A 27802-nucleotide genomic window follows, 5' to 3' on the forward strand; every position below is an offset into this window, starting at 1 on the left:
CCTAAATCACTTATTACGAAGTTCAATCTAAGCACTTTACATAGCAACGCACAGTCGACGCCGACGTGTAGGCAAATGGTAACTCCGATCTTACACATTCTCATGCAAATAACACTGACAATTCAATATTATTAATTAATCATTTTTAAGTTATTACTTCCAATGAGCCGGACTCAAGAGAATCGGCAATACAATTAAATATACAATCGCATTCACGCCTGCTTTTGAATTCTTATTAATATAATAACTACAATAATTATTCATTACTTTAAAAACTAACATTAGATATTACTAGTACTGTTCGCGTCGACTCGTGTATCGGTCGAATTGTAATCATTACACATGCGCTAGCGCACGTCATAGACGGCTCGATTGCGCGATAAACTATAGTCAGTCGTTTTTACGTTTGACAACTACATACTTAACCCTATCCCCGTTGCGAATTTCTCGTGTACTCTGAACCCGATCTGGTGTATATGATGTATGCAGCTCTATATATAACGAAACCGGGCAGAGAGTTTATCGAGACAAATCACGTTTTATATAATATTGACTTATAGTAACGCTGAGACTGTGCGCAGTTCCACCGACACAACATTCGCCAGTTGTCGGCCTCCGGCGACGCGACCTAATCTAAGAAACGAGGACACTAAAATAACACCGGCCATAATTTACGACCGCTGTAAAATCATAAAATTAATTATTTACTTTCGGTTCGGACAGCGCCGCTGTGGACCTCACCGGGAGCGCAAACCTATACAAGTTCGTCCACATTATTATAAACACACAATTAACAATTTACAAATCATTATATCGAATCATGCTTTAAACATCAACGGATTTAATTAACTTTTTTTTCTTACTCGTTAATGAGAGAGAAAGGATCTAATTTATATCTGGATTAAATTACAATACGTTATCTAACATCTCAACAATTCAATTTGAAAACTAATACACAACGATATTACACGTAATACTAGGCATATAACATGAATCGTGATTATTAATAGTGGAATATATTAATACACGGATATCTAGCGAATTCGAAACAGATTTACATATATATCCTAGATACAAAAAAGTACACGAATACGTACAGTTAATATTAATACCTGAGTTAACCTTTATCATCAGATTAAATTATCAAAATTGAACAATGAATACTCTTATTATATTTCGTATATTATCGGTTGATTAATACATTATAAAAATATGTATAAAGTGACGGTAGTTGTAGTTTATACAGGTGTTCATATTATTGAGCTTTTCAAATATTACAATCGAATCGAAACGTTTTAAAAAAAAGGCGTTTTCATACGACGGATTTATTAAGTCACAGTGTACTTTGAGGTCCGATCGTTCGAAAGATTTATACTTCGACGTCATCATATATCACTTGCGCACCTACATCTATTTTTCAGGTTTATATCGTTAATTTTAATTGTACTGTTGTATTTCACTGTATCTTAATGTTTTTATCGAATTGTTTTTAATACGTTGTGTATGCAATCATGTTGAGATGTGCACTCGATTGATTGCTCGATTGCCAAGTTACAACACTCTCACTGAAACACTCTCACTTTAACCGTCCGTTGAGGGCGACCATGCACGAGGATTGTACTGAGTTTACTTTTTGAATAATTTGTTCCATTGCAAGACGTGCTTTACAGGTTGCGAAGTTGATGTCTGCGGTTGTGGCGCTTCTCCCTGGTGCGCCTCTTGGAAGCCTGAAGTTTAGATTATTTAATATTTTTTTATTTTTTTTTTATTTTATAGAAAACAAACAAGCTTTGGGAAAAGACTTTTCATTGAATTTAAATTATTTATATCAAATTATCAAAATCGAAGCAAGTCAAATGAAACATTGTGATATTATCGACACACAACAGCAATATAAAACTGACGTTTGTAAAAAAATCGGTTACATTTAAGCGTAAAAGTAGTAACAAAATATTACTTGACTGACCTTTCTCGGCAAAGCAATTAAATATTTGCTTTTGCCGGACCGACTCCCAAAGGGCTCGACGCTACTCGGTCAGTTCCCGTTCCCCCCCTCCCGCCTTATCGGCGATACAGGAACGCGCCACGGAAGCGAACAGCCTTCATTAAAAAAAAAAGATTGATTACAAAATTATAATAATTACAATTATAATCTATATATTAATTAATACGCAAAGCAAAAACATTGTACACCTTTTTACGAAAATTACGCGGACAGAGGAGTATGAAATTTCTCACACATCTATACTAATATTATAAAGAGCTAAAGTTTATAACTCTGTTTGTATGTAGGGGGTAATCTTCGCAAGTACTGACCCGATCATGAAAATTCTTTCACTAACAGAAAGCTACACTAATCAGGAGTGATAGAGGCTATATTTGATTGTTAACGAAAATAAAATCAGTGAAAAATAATAGTATATGTAAATCAAGTCGGATAAATGCGAGCGAGATGAAAACTACTATATAATATATATATTTGCATCACAAAAATAATTAACGCCCAACGAAGTGGGCACGGGTCGGCTAGTAGTTTTTTAGAGAAGGAGTACAGAATACTAATATTTTTTTTAAATAATGCATAGAAAATACATTAAATCAATAAATAAATAATTGTGTTTGCTCGCAAACGAAAAAAAACCGACTTCAATTACATCGACCAGTAAATACAACGTAATCGACGAAAAAATAGTCAAGATACTACGCGTTATCAAAGATTACCCAAAAAGTAGTTATCAGATCTCGATAAAATTTAAATGTGACCCCACATGATAAACATCCGCTTTCGATAAAATTAAAAATTATCAAAATCGGTACACCCAGTAAAAAGTTATTGCGGATTTTCGAGAGTTTCCCTCGATTTCTCTAGGATCCCATCATCAGATCCTGGTTTCCTTATCATGGTAGCAAACTAGGGATATCTCCTTTCCAAAAAAAAAGAAATATCAAAATCGGTACATCCAGTAGAAAGTTATGCGGTATAATACAACGTAGGTCGACGAAAAAAGCGTCAAGTAAAAACGCATTATTAGATATAACTCGAAAAGTAGTTGTTAGATCTCAAATAAATTTAAATGGGACTAAATGGCACACCACCTTTCGATCAAAAGAAAATTTGTCGAAATCGCTTCACCTAGTCAAAAGTTTTGAAGTAACATACATAAAAAAAAATTCGGTCGAATTGAGAACCTCCTCCTTTTTTGGAAGTCGGTTAAAAATAAAATTACAACACACCATGTATTTGACACACACAGGCATAATATATACTATTTTGTTTATTATTACGGAAGTATAGTCTTTGACAACAGAACCTCAATAATGTTTTAACTTATCGAAACGATTAGAAACCTACTTAAATCCTTGGATTTGACTAAAGGGGCCGGTCCCGATTATATACCACCGTTATTCATTACGAGATGTTCTGACAGCCTAACTAAACCCCTAGTAATACTATTTACACGCTCATTAAAAGAAGGTATCATTCCCAAAATCTGGAAATCCGCCCTTATATCCCCAATCTTCAAAAGTGGAAATAAGAGCGAGGTAAAAAACTATAGGCTGATTTCCAAATTATGTATCTTCGCAAAAATACTCGAAAGGATAGTTCATACCCAAGACTATAGCTTTTTGTCATCTTCGTTTATCCCCGAGCAACATGGTTTTGTTAAAAGACGCTCAACAGCTTCCAATTTGCTGCTCTTTACAGACTATATTACATTGAGTATGGATTCAAGTACACAGGTTGACTGATATACAGTAAATGTTTTGATCGTATTGATCATACTCTTGTAAAAGCTCTTAGATGCTGGTATTCGCGGGAATTCATACAGGTGGTTTAAAGCTAACATTGAAATGAGATCTCAAGCTATTGTTCTCAAACGCTAAATGTCTTAATGGAACTGGGTACCATCTGGAGTCCCACAAGGCTCACTGCTGGGTCCCTTGCTGTTCAATATTTTCATAAATGATAGAGCTTCTTGCTTCAAGGATTCAAAATTCCTACTTTATGCTGACGACATGAAGATCTTTCAAAGTGTACGTATTGAAAAGGATTGTCATCGTCTACAGCAGGACCTCTTAAGATTCGAAAAGTATTGTTTCATAAATAAATTAGATATGTCACAAAATGCTTTTCGATCACATTTTCGCATAAAATTAATAATATCTAATTTAAACATCTACTAAGACAGCAGGAGCTGAAAGTAGTAAAAGAAATACGAGACTTAGGCGTTACTTATGACTCTAAGCTGACGTATGAGAAGCATATAAAAAATATTGTAAAAAAAAGTGAATAAGTCAATGGGTTTCATTCTACGCCAAAGCACTCAATTTAATAGTATTAAGCTCGTCAAGATCCTTTATTGCTCAGACGTGCGTAGCATACTCGAATACTGTTCGCAGATTTGGAACCCTAAGTATGTTGTATATATCAATAGGTTAGAAACAATCCAGCGTAAATTTATGAGATATCTTCAGTTCAAGTCTAACAAGTATGACGAATGTTACGAACATAGATGCAAAAGACATCATATATTACCGTTGCATGAAAGGCGTAAAATAGCAGACATTACATCGTTGACCAGGATAGCGCAAAATTAATTAGATTCTCCCGATCTTCTTAGTAAAATTTACCTAAAAGTGCCTAAAAGATCCTTAAGACATCCCCTCAACTATTTACATGTCCCTAGTTGCTCAGCAAACTATAGGCAAAACTCCTTTCTTTTGAGGCCCGCAGATCAAATCAATAAGCTGAATGACTTCCCCGACTTTGACCTATAAAACACTTCTGTCAAAACAATTAGAACGAAACTGGCAAGACGCTGGTTCGATATGATATCATAAACCTCTTTTCCTTATTTTAAGTTCATATACTGTGTATATAGTTAATTTCATGACGGATTTTTTTTTAATGTTTAATTGTCTTAAAGCATTCAAAAATAATAGATTTGTACTTGCGAAAGCAACTAAATGGTGCTTAGATATTTCTTTTTTTTTAAGCAATTGTTAAAATGTATCACTGATAAAATAAATAAATTATAATTTAAATATTAAATTCATTAAGGTTGATTTCAACCACTGCGCGACCACCAGTTATAATAATTACAATTTAGTATCTATTTTTTTCAACCGCTCCTAAAGTTTTTACCAAGTAACGTTAGACCACTGATATATGTGACACATCATCCACCTAACATCATTGCAAATTTTAATGGTTCTTATAAAATCCTTAAAAAAATAAAACGTAGATAACTACGACTAATAATAATATTAGGTTTGCTCTTGATCTCAAGACAAAACAAGTCGAGATATTTGTTGCTTTTAATTTTTTTTTAATAACATATATTATTGTATATCTGAGGTTGAAATTGTAGAAGTGTATAACAACTTAAGACATTTATTGGTTTGTTAAGCAAACGTCTTTAAATATAACAGCTAACTTGAAACATAACTCTCATCGAGATCGACATATGCAGTCTTACGTAAAAAAATACCGCCTCTAGAAGCGTAATGCACGATTGACAAGAGGCGTGATCAATTTAAAGACCATGGATGTTCCTTTGGGGTATAAAAAAAACCGCTAACTTACTTCTCGATCTCCGGAGCGCAATGAACAAACTCGTGGCTCCAGAACTTGTAGATAGGGTTCTTGATCAACTCGATGAAGGTTATCAGTAGACCCCACGGATGCGGACGGTTTACGATAAGCCTCTCGAGTAACATTCTAGTTATCTGTTCTTGTACGGCTTCAGAGTTCGCCTCCGCGAACAAGTAGAGCAGACAACAGCTGAAGTAGTGGGTGTGACTGTTCGGGTAGCGAAGTTGATTCGCGATCGCATTCAGGAACAGGTACCTAAAAAACAATACGGTTAGACTTTTTGTGGAACATGGCAGAGCACACACACACAAACACGATACACCTACATGCATACATGCATTTAATAACTTGTGTGTTTTAGTAATAGAAAGGCGTATACGAGGGGTTTAAACAGTTGGCCAAATCGACAAAAATTTTAAATGTAAATGATAAATGTTCTAAATCTTACGTTTTCTAATAATGGACGTCGAAAATATATCTTAGTTTGAAGACATTTTTATTGTACAAGATTAAAAAAATAAAGTAAACGGAAAATGTATTAATTCTTGAGGATTTGGCCACTTTTCTGCCTCGACGCCCTGAAAGAAACTCACCTTCCTTCGTAATCAAAGTCAACGGTAAAGTTTTGGAAGATGTCCATATGCGCGGAGTGGGCGATGGTGGTCATGTTCGGTGTCTGACCCTTGGACCGGATGTGGGCGATCGCTTGCGTACCAACATACAGGACAACGGCATTTATTAGCTGGCTGTTGTACCTGCGGCCCGGCTCATTCACCACCTGACGAACGGTTCCGTTAATATTAGACCACGACTCTTACTGTGGATCACAACGTTACAGCAACAACAAAAATCAAGCGTCAATAAACTCGCATGCAAATCGTATAGGAACAGAAAAGCCATTTCAGGTTAGTAAAGCAAAATCCCTGAGCCGCCCGAGCACGCGGTCACAGGTTTTACCTTTCGACTAATTAAATCACGTCGACAAGGGTCGGTTAGTGTGTACGCCACTATGCTACGTCAATAATTCACCTGCATATTACTACGCAGCTCAGACAGGAACGTGACAGGCGCCCTCGCCTTGATATATGCGTCCAAATCCTTCTTGAACTGAGTAGAGGGTATTATCGTCGCGTAATTGATCACAGCCCGAGGCGGCAGGGTGATCTCGGCTAATAGGTCAACTTTTAAATTCGGCGTGAAAGGATCAGGCAGCCTCATGTTCCTCGGAAAGGCTGATAGGATGAGATTTCTCATTTGGATACAATTTGGCGGTATCTCATCACAAAATCCATAGTGGTAGTCGCATAGGAACTCGGGAAAGTCGTGAAGTAAGACGAGTAACACTTTCAGCGTCCCCTTGTAAAGCATCATAACGGGCGTCGCCAATTCCGTGTTACGTAGGAATGGATCGAGGAACTTGAAAAGGTCGATAAGCAGCGTCGAATACATCCCCCAGCCCTAGTAACAGTCAAAATTTAGTATCGTGCTTACCAAAATTAACATTAATAAACCAACAAAGCGATGATCAAGCAATGATATCAGAAGCTAATATTGAACTGTAAACACATACGAGCATAAAATTAAAACTTTATATACCAATACTTCCATGATAGACTTGAACAAAAGAAAAATAAATCCATAAGATATGCAATGAAATAGAAAATATAATGCACATGTATTTACAGATATATTTCTGTGTCTTTTCACACACTGTCGCTCGGAAAGGATAGATTCGAATGATTAACAAATTGACAAAAACTTTTATCACAATTAAGAACATGACATCGCCAACAACTTCATTTTGTTCGGCTAATATGTAACAAAAAAATATTGAAATTCATCTAAGTCCATTTTAAACAACATTAGGGTAAAAAAAATAAAAGACAATATACATTATCAAAAAGCACGTTACGTTATCAAAAATTACAGCAGGCATCAAAGACATACCACATTTAAACAAATTTTTGCCTGGTGCAATTTTATTTATTTTTTTATTTTTATTTTTTATAAATAGGGTCAAAATGAAGTTTTACAAATAGGGTGAAGATATTTTCAGGGTGACACGGTTCCCATGCTATAGTATAGACCATACTCGTATAACGAGAAATCACATAGCTCGGTGACCATGTCTCGAATGTTAGCGAGTGTGAGGAAAGACACAATATTTATTTCGAAGCTGATCATTAGTGACATTTACGATGACGCACTCAAATGTCCTGGACATATTTTTCTATACGACCTGATTTTTTTGTTTTCAATTATTCTTAAAGAATTCATAGAACTTATCGTGTATAAAGCAGATTCAAAAGCGCAGAGGCTAAAATTTTAAATAAATAAAATAAATTCAAAATAGATTTCGCTCGATAAATGTAGATTAACTGCGGGGGTTATCATATTATATAGAAGCGAAAATATTCTAAACTACGAGAGCAATGGCTATGAAGTCTTTTCTTATTTTAAACTAAAACACGTATGATTGCTATACTCTGATAAGTTCTAAGAACCCCCAATTAAAACATATTATATTTTATATTTCCAAATTAGCGAAAAGTTTTAAATACATTTGTACATAACAAAAAAATCAGGTGTCTTTTATATCCTTTATGAGACTAAAAGACAATTTGACACAATCTGGTACAAATATTATTTTCTTTGGAAAGATGTGATAGTATTTCTTTTGTTTCCTTTGATTTACAGTTTTAATTAACAAAACAATTAGAATTAGGATAAAACCATATTTTTATTTAACGTGTAATTTTTAGCAATATCTGACAATCAAAATATTTTTCTTTTAATAAATATACTCAAAATGAAAATCTGAACAAACGCGTCAAATAAAAAATATTGGCTTATCCTTTACATTACGTAACAAATAAGAGTTCGAAATTGTTGAACAGTATCAAACAGTACAAAAGTTTTGTACTGTTTGATACTGTTCAACTTAGTCATAGAGTTGTTGTTAAGTTGGTGAACTTCTCATGAATTAACAAAAAGAAAATATACGAGTCACAAGTAATAATTTTAATAAAGAATATGTGTTCGTAAATATCTTTAACCCTTTGTACACTCATTTTGAACTTACTGTCAATATATTAACTAAAAACACTTTTTATAGTGATTTCTTTGCCAAATCATGTGAGATGCTGTACATTTAACATTTGTGACATTTAATACATTTAGTATAACGGACACTACAGAACTATATAGGATTTTAAGTTTTAAATTAAAATATAAGGTAACACAAATTCTTTATAACAAACCCTGTAAAATGTATTTATATAAATAATTGAGTCATAAGCATATTTAAAAGATGTTAAAAAAATAAAATTTTAAACAATGTTTGGAGAAAACTGTATTTATTTTATTTTTACACTAGTGAGTGATTTTCTTTATCAAAGGCCCTGATTTACTAACAACAGAAATATGACAATTGCGAAGTTCATTAGACGGGTCATTTGCGTCCCACATTACCTAGAAATACATTTTTTCATCTTAAACATTATACTGTAGGTCCAATGTATTTTCGAACATTTATTATTAATGACCTCATGTTTATTTTTTTCGTCATAAACTTTGTTAATCAGAGCCTTTAACCTCAGATTGTGTCAACATTCTACATTTCTGACGTCAATCGACATTTCATTGTAAACAAAATATCGAATGAAGTATCTATTACATGATAATAAAGGACCTAGATGGACTCATCTAGATGACTATCTACGTAAATAATAATTAGATAAATACCTTCTGTTGCGGCGTCACGGCTAGTACTCTGTTGACGAAGGCCCTGTGAGCCACGATTTCAAGCCAGGCGTAGCAGAAACCAGGAGCCACGCTAGGTCGGATTATGCGGAGGGTGTGGCAGAACGCTGTGAGAACCTGTACAGTGTACACATATAGAGGTTCTTACTGTTTATGTCACTCTGGTACATTGTGTTTTCTAATTGATAGTGCTTAGATATTTGTTTTAATTGTCTTTATGAAAAATCAATTTTCCTAAAATGCTGCTGTACCTGTAAGACTTGTACATTATTTATATTCTCCTAGTACTGTTTCTTTGTACTAGGAAACTAAGAGAGAGGACTATTTCTTTGTTTTTGTACATTTACACCTTAAATTTATTAAATAATTAACCTTCATATTATTCATAATAAAGTTTAATTACAATCAAATATACAGATAAAAATAGTTTCAATTTGTATTATATATGAAATTTTTATACAAAGCATATGTTTGCAAGTAGCACCTTATTTATGTATAGCAACAACTGTAACACCCTTTTAGTACTAAAACGGGTGACTATCGCCGAGTTGCACGAAAAGAAATTAAAATTTAAGTAGTGATTAAACTAATTTAATCGCAAGAATTGTATGAAATCCTTGTGATTAAATTAGTTTAATCTCTACTTAAATTTTAATTTTATTTCGTGCAACTCGGTGTAAAACACATTTATTGGTACTTTTCAAAAATTAAAACTAAGCAATGCAAGTCATTTTAAATTCAAACAATTACCTGATAGTTCATAGATTCTAAGACGGGCTCTGCCATGTTCATGTCAAGGAAAAGTATCAGGAGTAGACGATGATACGGTAGCTGCTGGAAATTAGCACCATGCTCTTCGTGGTCTTGGAGAAGGCAACCAGCAATTATACCGAGGATCTGAAACAATAGTTTTTAATTAAAAAAAAGTATGTTAATAGATATGTTGTCATCAATCTCAACTATGTTTTTTAACTACACTGTTATATTCAATGACTTCAACATGTGTATGTTTTTTAACTACACTGTTATATTCAATGAAATAACAATAATAAGTCATATTATAATTTATTGCACATTTATGTAAAGAACAAAATTTACTTTATGAGCAATTATAGTCACAAATTGTACAACCAGGCGATCTTATTGCTAAAAAGCAATCTCTTGCAGACAACAAGATAATGAGAGGGATATTGCTTTTCAGATGGGCCGGTGGTATATAAATGTAAAGACTTTTATTCAAAGAATCAATACAGTGAACTAAAAAAAGTTCTGCACTGAAAAGGAAAATATAAGGAAATAAATAGAATTATGACATATATGGAAATCTAGACTTGTCAATATCGATTGTAAAAAAGTATGAAACAGTAGTACAAATAATACACACAAATAGTTTACCAGAATTTTTAGTGTTTTTGTATTTTACAGAATTTCAGTACTATTGATTAGGTACAGTTGGGAAAGAATTTAAAAGAAGAATTTTAGTTGTGTGTACTGTTGAACAAAAGTGTCACAAACCTTATTGAGCAAATTGAGTTTCGGTGTAGGATTACCACCATCTGCCGTGTTCTTTATCAAAAGCGACACGAGCTTGATGAAAGAATCACATATTGCGTAGTACTTATCCCTCTTTGGAGGCACTGGGGGAGGATTCATTCTGTCCTCTGTCAACAACTGGTAAACATTTTCAATACACATCTGTGTCGCAATTCTGAAGAAACGTGTTATCATATCATCAGACTTCAGTATTCCGTTCATATTCATGCGATGGACATAAATATTGAAGTTCTGGCCTATTTCTATCTCAGTTAATGGGCTCAGTAGTACGTTTCTCCATTCGCGAAGAAGATTTTCGGTTTTCTCTTGCAGGCCGGGCGGGTCTTCGTAGTCTCGGGCCTGTTTGAGTGAGTTTGAAATTTTACAATTACAAACACATCACAAAAAAGACAAACTGACTTTCAAAAAAATAAATATGAAGCTTATTAATTGATTATCCTTCAAAATTAGGTTTAATTAGGGACTATATACGTTTAGTACTCACTCTGACTTGTAATATTCCATTGTGAATATGAGCAGTTGGTCCTAGTGGTGATCTTTCACCGAGATACGTGCTAGGATCTTGGTTTATTCTGATAGTTTCAATAAGAGTAGCAAGGCCTTCCGGAGGAGCCTGTCTGGAGTGAGACATCATTCTGACGAGTGTCTCTGTTGTATGGTACAAATCAGATTCAGTCGCATACATAGTGTTCCTGTCATCAACTAGGTAAAGCTGAACCAATTGCATCGCGAATGCCACCGCGACATAGTTGTTACCATTGTCCATGAGATGCGCCAAAGCGAGGTCGTACTAGAAGTAAACAGAGTAACTAGATACGTAATAATATATCGTAAGATAATCAAAATCATAAAATTGTATTTATAAATAATAATATATAATAATTTTAACAATTTAAAGAAAGAAAAATCATTTATAAAAAAAAAATTACATACTATTAAACCATTCTTTACAAATATATTATGCAACTAACTTCCCTTTTTCATATTCTGATAAGACGTGTTATTAATACAGGCTTATATTATGCTAACAAATGTATAAAACGAATGTATGGAATTTTATTAACAATGCAAATAGTTTGACCTAAGCTAAGGATAAGATAAATATGCGTATTACAAGTTTATAATACGAAAAATATTATGTAAACACATACTTGCGGTAGATTAATAAGATGATTTCTAATCAAACAGTCGATTGCTTCAAGATTATATCTGAGTTCATCTCTGCATTCCGTGACGCAGTACGTAATTTGTTTGGTCGTCCACGCGTGGCCATATACCCTGGCGTCCTCCAGGAGCTTCAGGACTCGAAGGTGAATATCACGGTAGCGAGTCATCATCTCGGCATGTTCAGGGTTCGAACCAGGCTGGACGATGTGACCGTCCAGAAGACCTTCGACAGCCTGTTTTAATACACATTATTAAACTGAGGTAGGGCCCAGCAGGTTATTTCCTGCTCAAAATATGGTGCAGCCCAACTGAGGTAGTACCTTGACCATACAGAAGATCACAACGCTAATAACACTGTTTTCAGTGTTCTGTTTCTGTTGGTGGGTAAGGTGACCAGACCTCCTCGGGGTAAAAGGGTATAGGGTCCGCTAGGCACTTGTAATATTTCTAGTGTTGCAGACGTCTATAAGCTACGGTAATCACTTACCATCAGGTGAGTCGTACGCTTGTTTACTAATCAAGTTATGTAAAAATAAAATTGAACCTCATTAGTTGACTTCATACCATATGAGTATCGAAGAACACGTCAATGGAAGAAAGGGTTACCTAACCTTGTTACTGCTAAATTTAAATCAGTACTTCTTGGAAGTAATGTGCATATTGTATATTTATGCAAATAAGCAGCAGTTTAGCATGGCGACTTGTACTCGCAATCATTACAGCCTATACAGTCCACTGCTGGACATAGACCTCCATAAGTTTACGCCAAAAATAACGTGAACTCATGTGTTTTGCCCATAGTCACCACGCTGGGCAGGCGGGTTGGTGACCGCAGTACTGGCTTTGTCGCACCGAAGACGCTGCTGCCCGTCTTCGGCCTTAGTATTTCAAAGCCAGCAGTTCGATGGATATCCCGCCACCGGTCGGCTTTTTAAGTTCCAAGGTGGTAGCGGAATTGTGTTATCCCTTAGTCGCCTCTTACGACAATCACGGGAAGAGAGGGGGTGGCTAAATTCGTAGCCACACAGTACACCGTAGCCACACAGTACACCGTAGCCACACAGTACACCGTAGCCACACAGTACACCGTAGCCACACAGTACACCGTAGCAACACAGTACACCGTAGCCACACAGTACTCGCAATAGGAAAAGAAATCATACTACTAGTAGTAATGATTGATTTACAAAAATTAGTAAAACATACTCTCTGCAACAATGTGTATCCGGAAACGATATCGCGGTTCCGTCTCGCAATTATAAGGCACTCAAGCAATGTATGCGTGTTTGTAGCTTGAACTGCAAACAAGGGTACACTCAAAGCGTTCGACAGGAACAATTCCGCCGCTGTTATAAGTGTGCCCATTTCATCTGTACCGTACACCTGATCAAGATGATATGAAACATATTTTAATTATTGTTTTCCTTATTAAAGTACAAATTCGTGGCGTTAATTTGAAACCTACCTGTGTAGGATTCATTACTTGATTGAATGCCACTTGCGGTATTTGCTCCTGCGCAGATGGTTTAGGAATGAACATTCCCGCATCACGAACGGGCACAAAACCTGGGATGTTGCACGCAAACTCTTCATATACCGATATTTGTAAATCTGTAGGGCCACCAACTCGCAGACGAACCCTTTCTGGTATACGTTCAGTTTGATAAGTAAGAACCAATGGGTCATAGTATCGTCGACCTTCTTGCCTGGCAATCTTCCTCATTTCGTAATCGTTCATTAGCCTTTTATCTAGTTCAGGTAACGCTTTTTCGACTGCCGTCTTTTGAATAAAAGCACAAGCGAGTTCCATATTTTCAGTCGCTAGAACTGCTGCTGCACTTTCTATAATGTCCTTCTGTAAAGCATTCAACTAAATTAAAGAAAAACTTGTAAAAATTAAACATTCAATTAAATTATAAAGCCTTTTGATGATAAAAATTACCTGTTGTGGAGTTGTTGGTATCAAAGCAGTGATGAATGCAGCTTTCAAGTTAGTACTGATGGTACTGATTATTTGCTCGCGGCACGTTATCATAGCCATTCCAGCAGTGAGGTTCCGCATCATATGGTGCGCACAAGTTCGCATTCGCACTTCATCAGGGTCAAAGGCAAAATCTTTTCTTATAATTTGCTCACATGTCGTCAAGGCATACTTGATAGATCTATCAACAACTGGGTGAATCCACTCTTGAATTGATCTTTCGATAGCAGGCTTCACAAACTGCTTCAGATGTGGATAATTTTGGAAGAGAATAATATGTGGATTAAAACATATTTTCTGTCCGAACGCAGAGGTGGAAGATACGTTGACATCTAGATAGTTAAATCTAGGCTCAGGTAATCCAAGAACGCCCATCATGTTTGGATCGTTGGGCAGCATGCCACTTGTGGGCGTTGGAACGGCAGCAGTCATGTCTTCAACTGGAATCATCGGCTGTTGAGGGGGCATCATTTGTATTTGTGGTGCCTGAACGACGGCCTGGTTGACCGGTATTACATTAGTCGCCTCCTTCGGTTTTGGCTGTGATAGTTGGAATTCAATAGTCCTTAACTTTTCCGGATCTTTCAAATATAGAGATGGTTTTAAATCAGTTATATCTAAACTTAAGTTTTTACAAAGCACTTCTATTTCAAACTTCAAATTCAGTTTCAAATCTGGTTCTTGATGTAATTCGGCCAATACGTTCATCAGAGCCATAGTCCACGGATTCGGCGGTCTAAATACGACGCTCTTGGCACAGGATTCCAAGACCTTCGCAACAAACGGCACGACGTAAAGTAGCTCCTGCTGACCCTTGTGATAAGCTTCAAGTAGGAGTGCTTTGAGGTCTAGATCTACATAAAGAATTGGCTGGTTGCGAGCTAATGTCAACATACCTAACCAATGACCGAGGTTTTTCAACAACGATCGATCAGAGAAGTTCGCTATGCCTTTGTCAGATCGCAAAAGCACTCTTATATTTCGATAAGTTTCTTTAGTTACCATCTTGTTTATTTCACGAATTTTTAAAACGTCGAGGAAATTAGAATACAGAGCGTGAAAATTTAGTTCGATCGAAGCTCTCTTCATTACAAGATACTGAGAGAGCCATTGATAATATTCATCAGTGATTATTTCCTTTAACTCTTCACATTTGGTCTGTAGGTTCAGTTGGCTGAGATTATTAAATATGAAAGCAGTTTTATCTTGTATTGCTTCTGGCGGAGCGTTTATTTTTTCATCTCTATCAGTCGCAGTAAGTAACGTATCTATGTTAGTGGCATTTGCAATAGAGGGTCTACTACCAATGCCACCAGCCGTGCAATTGGTAACCTTCGATATAACTGAGATGGGATTGTGTACACAGACAACTGCCCTGTAAAAAAATATGCACATCATCTTATTAACAACACATTTAACACAGAAGTCTAAAATATATGAATATTCCAAAAATTTATATAACAATATTAACACACATACGTAGTTTTTTTTTTTTTTGGAACTGTCTTATTTAGTAAACAAACCTTTGTCAATATGTAATTCACGTTTTTTTTCCGCATTTATCACTTACTTTTACAACATATTAGCTTACAGATATTTGTAAAACTCCTTTACTATTTATTTCACTAAAAATAAATATAAATTTATCATTTTAAACATATAAAAACTATTAAAATACGAATTTTGAGAGTACAGATAATTAATATTTTTAAATATGTCATTTCAATATCTTTTTTTATAAGGCTAATAGGGATGTGATCATAATATTTTTAGAGATGAATGAATGTAAGTGAATGAACAGCATGAGCGATAAAATAGGCCCTGTTCTTTACCTATATTTTAAATTTTCACAAATTATAATAGTTTTAATATAAAAAAAATTAAGAACAAAAATATTAAAAAAGACAGCTAATTTTTATTAATATTAACTTTTGACAGAACGAAGTCTGTCCGGGCAGTTAGAAAGTTATAAAACAATGTTACCGTAAAGCGATTTCTTATTGTTTTATATATATATTGTAACATATATTTTTATTCTTCGTTCATTCTCTTAACAATTATTACGTTTGGTCGAATTGCTATTCTTCATTGCTAGGTGTTTCGCTATTAGCGTATTTCATATGACGTAGGGCTGCGTAAGCAACCATTGGTGGGTTTCGCGGTGTAGATAAGGCTCAACACTATATAAGCGCTGGTGCTGCGGCTCTTTCCTTTTCCTTTGTTTTCAGCCTCGGTCAGGTTCAGGGTGCGATTTTGTTGGGTGAATTTGATTAAACACTTTTATTTAATTTTAATTACTAACTTACTTTTGTTTTAATTGCGAATATATGTGTAGATTGTGTGTTAGATTAATTTTATTTGCTCTAAAGTTTATTGTTTTATTAAATTAAATTATTGTAAAATGTTAAGGATGTGCTTGTCTTTGTGGGCCATTTCCGTGTCAACCCAGAGACGTTGGAGGTTGACTACGGAAGGGCTCACTTTCGGGTGTGACCTTTCAGGGTCCTTGGCGTGGCGGACACGTGCGGTGCCGTTGTTGCCGGTGATACCACGTGGCTGGATTATGTGGGTTGGCTGCTAGAACCCCAACATCTACGATAAAGAACTGTTCAACCTTTTCGAGCCTTCTTGTGGCTCGTGCTGTGCTGGAGCTCGGATCAGCATCGGGATTCTTCCCTCTGGCCGAGCAAAATTTTTTTTACCCCAGCTGACATCGTGATGGAGATGGTGTCGTGGAGTTTGGACACGAGTGACTGGCGGGTAATCATCCAGGGAGTTTCTGCGGAGCCACGTGTCACGGAAACCCGCTATGATAAGTGACCACAGTTAACCTCCACCCACGTGTCAGAAAGCAGCAGTGTAGTTTAAATTAATATTAGATTAATCAAAAATGTATTTCGGTCCATAGTGTAGATTTAAAATAATTTCGGGTTGTGTTAAACTCGTTCGTTTAATCCATGAAAGGAAGATAAAGTTGTTTGTTCATTCAAATTTGTATTAGGCTTAAAATTGTGTTTCGCTAACTTTTTTTTCAATATATATATTTACCTCTCTGTGATTTAGTTCGTCGCGTTAAGAAAGAATTAATATTTTCTTATTCTATGCTCTTTTAATTTAATTACATTTACATATATTTATTAATTACTTGCGCAAAAAAAAATGCTTACAAAATATTACAAAACTCAATCTTTTACAGTAAAGTGCTTATTGTAAATGTTTTATTTTATATTATGAATATTTCTGAATATCAATTTCACCCTGAACATTTTTTACGCTATCCCATATAATATAAAATTATAGCACATAGCACTGGCATAAAAGTTTACTGTAGTTCACAAGAAAATTTTGTGGGACTTTAGGATAAGACTTAGTGTTGAATATTATAGATTATCTATGGGATTGTCTAGAAATTATCTGTAAAAATATCTATGGGAGTTAGTTATAAAAGACTCAACGGGGTGGAAGTTATGATGTGTTATTGTGTAATTATGGTTTTATTAATACATCATAAAACAAGTTATTATAGTTTTATTAATACATCTTAAAACACTTAGGATTACCGAATGAGAGCTTCGTGAAAAACAATTTTATTAGTCCTTTTGTTTAGATGTTAGAAAGTTTCATTTATAGTAAATACTAATAATGTGACAATGATACTAAGAGAGTCGATTTTTTTTTTTTTCTAGACACAGGCCTATTGTGTCGTAAATTTAATTTGTGACGCTTTTTTTACCAATCATTTCACATAAACGAAATATGAATTTGTTGTCTTTTATAAAGATGCTCAATTTTTTTTTTTGTTTTTTTCCTTAATTCTGTACCTCTACTAATTCGTAGCAAAAATATTCAATATATTATTAGGTTTTGAAATAATTTTAGCAATATGGTATCGTTAAATATGAAATGAATTGAACATAAAATGATTTTTACTTTCGTCTATTCTAGTCTTATTAATATTGTTCATTAATTTGATCTTTGTGTCACTTTACTAAACTTGCAATATTACTTTATTATCGGTGATCGAAAGTACGCCATATTTGTTTACTAAATAAGACTGTTTCAAAAAAATAGAATATACATATAGTACAATTTATAAGCTATATTCACGACTAACTATTCAGAAAATAATATTTTTCATTAGTCAGTCTTTACTAGAGGAAAGAAGGCTACAAAACATTACACAGTAGTTTAAGAAATCAAGCTTTCAGTTAACTAAAAAAAAATCGTTGGTTGTGCTGTGACTACATACCTGTATGGCGCAGAAACGGTTACAACGGCGTTCTGGTTCAACATGGCTGCGAGACTCGCTGGTAAAACTGCTCCCTGTGGCTTAGTAGGTGGTTCTTGACTCTGAAGTCCATATTCGATGTATTCAACTAAATGTGGAGGAAATTCACTAAAATGAGGTATAGCCCTAACGTGTTCACAGTACTTGTGATAGTCTTTTAAACGAGATTTAAATCTATCTAGAGCCGCTATACCAAAGTAGTACATTTTAGAGCCCTCTGGTTTTCGTAAAGCGTCTAAGACGAATCTTAAAGCCAGTCCTAGCGAAACGTAGCTAGGAACTAGACCTTTTTCAATTATACCACCAAACAATTGTGCTGTGATATGGAGCTCTTTATCGGGGTATTGTGGGAAGAACTTGTATTCTTCGAAAAGATTTCGGAGCATGCAAGAAAACACCTCTCGTTCCCTCTTATTTGGTGAATCTTGGAACTTCTTTAGCATTTCTAACACCTCATCTATAGACAGAGTCGGATGAGGAGGATGGTTGTAGATCCTTTGAAAATAGCTATTTGCTTCGTCTTCTATTTCTTTTGAAACATTATGCATCATTTCGGGAAAATGTATAGGATCAGGTAATCGTGGTTTATCCATGGTCGGTGCGGGAGGCATTCTAGCAAGGGCTGTCATGTTTGCCATGTTAGGGTTATGTTGCATTTGAATCATAGCGAAAGGACTGTTTGGTCCCGCACCCATTAGTCTCGACGGTGACGCTGGAGTGGTCACTAGCGGCCCCAGAGTGCCAGGCATAGCAAAGGCTGTATTAGCAGGTGTACCTAAGGTCATATTGGCCACATTTGGTGTCAAGTTCGCAATAGTATCCACGTGAGGGGTCGCAAACAGTTGCCCACCCAGACCAGCTGGGTTAAAGGGCGTTTCTAGTACTCTAGTATGCGGACGAGCAATACCTGCTATTCCCGGTCTTGCTTTGCTCAAAATCAATGTCTGACAATTAGCTATAACGTTGCATATTGCTTCTTGTAGTTCTTGCTGCACATTGGGTATACATAGTTGCAAGCATGTTAGCATTGTACCAATAGTTTCTGGCGGCAACTGTGCAGCTTTGGGTAGTTGTTCCTCTGGTACTTTACCAAGCACTTGTGGACATCGTCGCTGAAGAAATTTCACCATAGCGGAAACAAAAGTCTCACCGTGATCCCTTATTTTATCCGTTAACCATTTATCCAATTTAAGATACTCTCTCCGTGAAGCAAGGCATGCTAAATCAATGACAAATGGGAACGATTGGACATTTAATAGCAATGACAACGCTTTAAGGTCCTGAGCAACGTCCAAAATTCTCGATAACTTCGATTGATCACTTTCGCCACGTATATACCAATCTGCCATAGCATGCATAATTATTGGTTTTATATTAGGATTCTGAGAATGCCATGCATGTTGCAGCATAATTCCTGAATTAGGATGATTGCCGAGGAATATCGGGATTAATGTTGTTAATAATTCTTGTCTAAATACAGTTACTGGTGGATTTATTTGTAATAATGCAAGCAGTAAAACATCAGGACAATGTTGTAGCGGAAATTTAAATAATTCGTGAACTTGCATGTAATATCCACGCTCTGATGCGTATAATAAAAGCTCTACCAAGTAAAGACATCGCCAAGTAGATATTTCTTTATTATCAGTTTCCGGAGGAGATTTTAAAAGGTCAATGGATACAGGATGGAATGGATAATCGGCAAAACTAAATATGTCTGAATGCTTGAGTATGTTGGTAATCAAACTCATTTGACCTTCTAAATTTGTCCAGCGACGACACAGATATTCTACAGGAAATACATTAGCAGGATAGCCTGCACTTTGAAGACCTAACCTCAAAATCGTAAAGAGTAGGCTTAAACCTTGTCTATCAGGCACTATAAATTCTGGATGGTCAAGTTGCAGAATGACTTCTTTCCAATTCAAATTCGAGGCTAATTCTTTTAATGTTTGCACAAAGATTTCAGCATTCCATGTCTCAGGATGGCCATGTGCTTCTTTCTTGGCCTCGTGATTCATCCAGTAATTTCCAGGTGTTTGTATTTGTGGTCCATCCGATAATGTTGCATGGTATCTCACCATCATAGAAATTATTCTTGCTATGTCTATTGCTGTAGGCTCCCTCGCACCAAAATTAATCATGTTGTTTTTGCAGTCTTCGACTGAGGCCGTGAAGGTATAACCGATGTCGCGAATGATTTCCGCTAGGGAGTTGTCCATCATAGCTGCTGCCATATCGTCAGATGTAGTCATTTCCTCAAGGGGTGTTTGAGTATCGTCAGGGTAAAGCAGTGGCGCAAGTATTATTGGCACTACTTCACGGGGGAAATCAACACGTAATTTTTTCAGAAACAAATCCTTAGTAACAGCGGCTAGCCGAAAATTATCGTAAGCGAGGCTAGTTAAGAGAGTTTGCAAAACTTCAGGGCTGCATTCCTGAAGACCTGCACGCTCAAGTTGATGTCCGCGTTCTGGTAAAAAAAAAAAATAACAATGTTACAAATTTTATTTACGGAGCCGTTTTTAAATGAATAAAGTTAATTTTAAAACAAAATCCCTACGTTTTTTATACCTGCGTCAAGATAACACTGAACAAAATCTAAAAACCGTTTCTTCAAATGTTGTTTCGCAAGAGTAACAATTTCAGGCTTGGATGAATTTCTTCTCAACACCAATGAGAAGGCAACATCTTGAGCTGTTGTCAATTTCAGCAATCTTGCGAGTCGAGTAAGGAGGGTATTGGCAGGTTTTAGTACCTGTAATATAAATATACTATCTAATATTCAAATAACACAGTTAATTATAAGTTAAACCATTCTTTTTATTCAAATGAACAACACAATGAAAGAATTTTAACATCATCATCGTACTTATTTTTTTAACTAAAACTTTATGGTTATGTAAATACTTTTCTATATTACTAAAATAAAAAATTGTATAAATATGGGAACCACGAAAAATTTTCATACAACTTTATTTTAAGCTGTCTTGCATCAACATATGTATTTATGATTGAGAGCAATGTTTAACTGGCTTTAATCCAATTACACACTGTAAGTTTGATAACAACTTTAATAATATTTCTACTTTGAAGTACCTTTTGTAATGCTCTCGTGGGCTGATCAACTGTTCTACAGACCACTGTGGACTTTGCAGGGTGGTTCAGGAGAGAAGCCAGGTGCTGAGCTAGTAGAGTGGCGTGGACACTAAATGCAGACCCTGGACGGTCGTTGTCCCACGATGTCTTCGCCGCCTCAGTGAGCAGACACCTCAGCAGTTGATTCTCTGCTTCCAAGCCATAGAGACTGACAATCTGAACCCAATATTTAAACATTTAAACAACCAACACAAAAAAAATGTAACACAAGCATAAGCGACAACACAGAGATAGGGGTTTGTGCAACAAAATAAAATGGAGTGACTTGTGAAGCACAATGATATAATACTGGATAATGTACATATGCACAAGAAACTAATAATTTTCAGTTTTAAAAGGTTTTCTTCAAATACTAGGAAAGATTTTTATTTATAAGAAACTTAAAAAGATCGTCTGTTGTATTTAATGACAGTAAATTAAATATTTCGCAGAAAATTGCTTAAATTTTATATTGCATCACAGTCAGAACATACATGACTAGTTGTCTTAATACCACTTTGTAATGCATTTAAACCAATGCTTAGCAATTCGTTTTTATATATTTTATTTATATTTATATGTGTATGACACGTTTAATTTTTAGCATATGATTTATTCAATGAATCAATCAAAATAGCCTTCATTCGGACACGACAACATTTCTCTAATTATTCGTAAATTTTCCTTTTGCTCCATTTTTGCGTGTCCGTTTGCCAGGTAGCAAAGGCCTCCTCCAATTTTCTCCATTCTGTCCTTTCCATGACCACTCTACCCCATGTTATTCCTGCGACCTGTCTAATGTCGTCGTCCCACTTCCCCCCTCTTGCCCTTGGGTACCATTGCATGACTATTTTACTCCATTTATCTGTTCCCCTGATCATGTGGCCGGCCCATTTCCACTTTTGTCTTCTTATTTTCAGAGTTATGTCCTGGTGGACCTTAGTTTTGTTTCTAATGTAAACTCTTGATCTTGTCTTTTCTTTTGATCCCAACTATACTCCTTTCCATGGCACGTTGATATATGGAGAGTTTATTTGTTACATTTTTTGTTAAAGCCCATGTTTCGCTCCCATATGTCAACACAGGTAAGATGCATGTGTTAAATAATTTACTTTTCGCTGAGATGTGTAGGTTCTTATCTTTCATAACTTCTTTTAGGCCCCAATATTTTTTCCAGCTATTGGATTGGTGGAATCGTAGGTGCGTTGGTGTGTGGCCATTAATAGATATACCCATATCTCTCCAGTTTCAAATTCCTGAAGATCATTTCTAGTTCTGCTGCTAGTGAAAGGGGGTCACCTTGTCTCACGCCTCTTTGTATTTGAAATTTTTTCCCTAATTTTTCTAAGTGGATACAAGCTGAACTGCGTTTACAAATATTTTTTATAATTCTTATATATTTGTGCTCTATACCTTATTCCTTTAGTGCTTCCCAGATTTTCAGTGTATCAGAGAACTGAAAGCTTTACTGTAGTCAATAAACGTGATATTAATATACAAGCTGGTATTCGGTGTACTTTCCTATAATTTGTCTTACAGTATGGATGTGGTCTAACACCAAGAAGCCTTTGCGGAATCCTGCTTGTTCTATTGGTTGTTGTTCATCTAATTTCCTTCTTATTTTTTCTAAAATAACTTTTGCAAAGATCTTATAAATATTAGACATCAGGCTGATGGGTTAATAGTTTCCAATATTGTAGTGATTCCCCTTCTTGAATATAAGAATTATGATGGTTTCAGTCCAGTGTTTTGGGATGATTTCTGTGTTAATCACATTGTTGAAAATTTCTGTGAGTATCGGAGACATTGCTATTTTCGTTTGCTTTAATATTTCATTGCTAATTCCATCTGGTCCTGGAGCTTTATCATTTTTCTGAGTGTCAATAGCTTTTTCCGTTTCTTCCGGTGATGATGTAAGGTACCACTCCGTTCCCTGGTAAGTCTATTTCTCCTTCATCTGTGTTTAATCTGTATAGTTCTGTATAATAGTCAGTAGCGATCTTGAGTATTTCCTGTCTACATATCCTCTCCGCTCCATTACTATCTTCCACCTTCACAATCCAATCCATCTTGTTAGTTAATTCTTTGTATGCCTTTTTTATTCCTCCTGTCTGTCTAATATGTCTTTCTATTGTTTCCATCCGATATTGTCTCCTGTCTTTCCTTATGTTTTCTTTTACTTCTTTACTAATTCTTGCGATTTCTTTCCTATTTTTATTTGTTTTTCGCGTTTATTAGAGCTGCTCTTTGATCACAGAGGTTTAAAGTTTTTTCTGACATCCTGTTATATAGGTTTCCATTCCCTTTGCTTTGTTCTTTAGTGATAGTTGTGGTTGAACTTTCCAACCAGGTGTATTTCTCCTGTATGTCGGCGTCTTTTGTTTCTTTTTTGTAATCTTTCAGTTTTGAGTTTCCTGATTTCTTTATAATTTATTTCTAATTATAATCTATTTCTTTTAATAGATATTTGTTAAGTTTTATATTATTTAGACTTATTTTTGGTCTGGGATTCTTGGGTTGGGATGAGTTCAGTTCGGCCCTGAACATGCGGTGGTTGGTGTTAAAGTTTAAATTATTGATGACATTAATGTTTGTGAAAAATTTATGTTTATTGGCCAATATAAAGTCAATTTGGTTTTTTGTTTTGGGTGACAGCCAGGTCCACATTGTTTTTCTTTTTCTTGAAGATGGTGTTTAATATGGTCAGATTATTTTCCATTTCAAAGTCCACAAGCATTTTTCCATTCCTGCTTTTAGGATTTGAGCTGTATGTATAGGGTCCTATAATTGTATCCTCTCCCCGTTTGCTTTCACCGATTTGACCATTAAAGTCACCCATCACAATGATATTTTTGTTAACATATGTCTGTAAAGTTTTATTCAGATCGTGGTAAAACTGGCCAATTGTTTCAATCCCTGCCTGTTCTGTGGGTGAATAAATCTGATTAATGGTCCATGGGTCCTTGTAATTTGGTAGTTTTAAATTCAATAATGCTATGTGCTCTGATACACCATAAAATCCATTTATGTGCTTTGCTAGGTATTTTTTACTAGAAATCCTACACCGTGTTTTCCTGGGGTTTCCCCTATATGATAAAGTATAAAGTCTGGGTGTGCGACAATACTTTCTCCCATTCTTCTGACTTCACTCACGCCAAGTACATTCCAGTTGGTGTTTTGTAGTACCATTAACAATTCTAATAAGTTTTTATGTGATCTTAGTGTTAATATGTTTAAAGTTGCAATGTATATTTTTGTATATGCTGGAATCTCCATTTTATTGTTTTTCTTGGGTAGTGTTGATTTGCTTGGGTAAAGTTGGTTGATGTTGTTTACTTCCTTATGTTGTTGTTGATTTGTTATTGGAGGGTTTTGGTTTAATTCCCTACGGGGACCAGCCGGGTTGAAGAATGTGGGGATTTTTTGCTGTTGTTGTTTTTTAACTTTATGTGTATGATGAATATATGTCTGTCGAATGATGTTGTTCTTCCTAGCGATTATGTCCAGAGTCTGGAGCTACTTATTCAGTATATCGACTTCATGTGAAAGCCTCTCGTTTTCCACAATTATTGGTTGTATCTTCTCCTCCATTATATTTAATACTGTTGTTGTAAAATTCTCTGTTATTTGTTCCGTTTATTTGTTAAGTTCTTCTTTCATCATATCTAGGCGCAACAACATTTCACCCGATAGTTGAGCACTCATGATGGCAAGCACACATATAATTTATTAATTAATGGAAAATAAGACCATAATTTAATCTTTTATATTGCTTATACTTCAAATACAATCAACATTATAATGTATTTGTAAGACAAATGACAAGGGCATTGTTCAATTTATCATCTATTGTTTTGTGTCAAAATCATTTACAAAAATAAAGCAAATCTTATATTAAAGCAGTCGAATATTTAGCACTAGCTGTCCGCCCGGCTTCGCACGGGTATTTAACAAAAATTTCCAACCCGTAATCTTTTTTAAATAACTTCTTTCCTTTTCGTTTCGAAATCGCTTATTTCGCTGTTCAAATCAAACTAACTCTGGCGGGTGACACTGGGCTGTTATATATTCAGAGAGCTTGGCTCTAGCATATTCGAGAAAGTTTAAGAATATTTTCTTTCTCATACCTCCTAGAATGTTCTCGACATTATCGTCCGCCGTAACAATAGGTTCTGCAGCTGTAGTATACGTAGTAAAGGCGCGAAATTTAAAAACTTAAATTTTAAAATGTCGGAACTAATTTGAATAACTAAAATTATGTCACTTTAACTCCAAAATATAAGTTAGCTACTGCTGTATAAATACATAAAATTTGATAACTTTATTATAGTAACAAATGTAATTTAAGGCTTTATTAAAATTGGAATTTTAAATTTCGCGCCATTATTACACATGCTGCAATTGCTCGCAGCGCCTTTCGAAATGCAACCCAAATAATCGTTGTTCTGAATGAAGTTTAAATACTCGACAACAGATGGTGCCACTACACTTAATTTCCAAATTGAAGGGTTGGAAAAGCCATTATATCTTTAAAAACACGCCTTTAGGTTAAAACGGGAACTTTCTTGTCCGAGGGGGGATAAAGGGCTATTACACTATACAAGTCCCTTTATCGTGCCGGGACTCCTTTTTAAGTTATATCGGCACGCACATTTTATCAACTTAGTTTTATTATATATAATGATATAATGATGAACATTAGTAATAGTTTACTAAAAACATCATTAAGTTTATCTTAAAACATACAAACATATTACTGTTTATAAATAATTCATTATTATCTGTTAAGAATATAATAAAGAAACTGCCCCATTTATCATAATTTTTCAAATGCAAAACATACTTGACATTCCTTGATTATTTTTACTTGTTTAGTATTCTGCATCAGTGAAAAAAAAAAAACAATAGCAATGCATTAAAAGTAATGCTAGTTGCAACTACACCTTAAAGAAATTCTAATGAGAACTGAAAAACAGCCTTTTTTCAAAATCTATCTCTTGTTTTGCCTACTAGCTTTACATTTAGTAAATGAAACATATGGAGTAAATATCAAAATTCTAAGTATGGTAAGCAGAGATGGACATTATTTAGAGAATTGGAAGTGCCCGTTAAAGTTCTTGTGACTATCTTTATATATAATGTTGAAGAGTTATTCTGATATTGTGTCAAGAACATTAAACTATTAAAAGGCATGTAGGTATGAACACATTTAAATATACAATTTTTAATATTATATTAACATGTATCTATTTTACTAATCTTGGGTTTTGCTAGCTCATTTTCAGAAATTAAAAGAAAAATGGTTTGAATAATGGTGCGTATTAATTACATAGGTTCAGAACAATACACTTGAATGTCAGCTGAACTAATTGATTTTAAAAATAAAAGCAGGTGCATGCAAACTGTTGTAGAACACTAATCCAACATAAATTTATAGATTGAAAATAATATGCATTGTATTTGAAATAAAAGAATATATTCGCTAAGCTACAACTTTTACATATGACACAATATCTATAGGTAAATTCGCTTTGCTGTGAGTTTTTTTTTTTAACTTTATAAATCAATATAAGGATAGCCTATGATTGCGAATCAAAGTTTTTTTTAAATGTTAGTTAGTTTGATCTTTTTCAATATGAGTACTGTAATTATACGAAATATAAATAAAAACCCCATAAAAATCATTATTTTATGCCAAAATTTTCATAGGTCAATGAAATAAAGACAAAGATAAGTATACAAGCAATCCAACTAATATTATAAATGCAAAAGTTTATGAGGATGGATGGATGGATGGATGGATGGATGGATGGATGGATGTATATACGTATGTATATAATTATGTATGTTTAATACTCTGATTACGTCCAATTTTAATGAAACTTGGTATGTGGACAACTTGAGATCTAGAATAACATAAAAGGTTTTTTTATCCCAACATTCTCACGGAATCGAAAATTATGCGGGTGAAACCTCATGGCACGGCTAGTAAACAATAAAAAAGAGTGATGAACTAAAAGTATAAATAATGTAAAAATAAACTGAAAAAAGACATCAAACATCATAACCACATCAAAAATTAATAGGACAATCACAAGCTTCATAACATTACTAACTGGATGCATAAAATGGTTCAACTAATTTGCACACAAATATTGAACATTTAACTCACTCTTTATTCTTCTTTACGAACATGAAAGACATAAAAACAGAAAGAATTCAAAAATATTCTTATGTAGAGAAGTAAAAAAGTTGACACGAAATTAACATTAATATACCTTCATGCAAATATTTTTTGTTACCCCAAAATTAATTA

The 27802-nt window shown here is 34.8% G+C and overlaps 1 protein-coding gene across 1 annotated transcript; it reads right to left on the reverse strand.

Annotated features, from left to right (window-relative positions):
• Positions 1-359: 359 nt before the first annotated feature.
• On the reverse strand, positions 360-20747 carry LOC123668679 (CCR4-NOT transcription complex subunit 1). Its single transcript, XM_045602386.1, has 14 exons — positions 18310-20747; positions 14022-15435; positions 13545-13949; positions 13286-13462; positions 12064-12312; positions 11397-11702; positions 10874-11251; positions 10109-10255; positions 9341-9475; positions 6626-7054; positions 6190-6374; positions 5588-5851; positions 1967-2100; positions 360-1727 (listed from the first exon to the last, which is right to left on the reverse strand). The coding sequence occupies exons 1-13, from the start codon at positions 20601-20603 to the stop codon at positions 2028-2030; spliced, it is 6456 nt and encodes a 2151-aa protein (XP_045458342.1). The 5' UTR covers positions 20604-20747; the 3' UTR covers positions 360-1727; positions 1967-2027.
• Between the last annotated feature and the right edge of the window lie 7055 nt (positions 20748-27802).

This window comes from Melitaea cinxia, chromosome Z (genome assembly GCF_905220565.1).
Source record: "Melitaea cinxia chromosome Z, ilMelCinx1.1, whole genome shotgun sequence".
Taxonomy (NCBI): Eukaryota; Metazoa; Arthropoda; class Insecta; order Lepidoptera; family Nymphalidae; genus Melitaea; species Melitaea cinxia.

Coding starts and splice junctions, on each gene's coding strand:
- LOC123668679 (XM_045602386.1), bottom strand. CDS start 20,603: ATGACTACATCTGACGATATGGCAGCAGCTATGATGGACAACTCCCTA. Junction 13,463..13,544: donor AAGTAATGAATCCTACACAG/GTAGGTTTCAAA, acceptor CATCTTGATCAG/GTGTACGGTACAGATGAAAT. Junction 11,252..11,396: donor ATGGAATATTACAAGTCAGA/GTGAGTACTAAA, acceptor TCACTCAAACAG/GCCCGAGACTACGAAGACCC.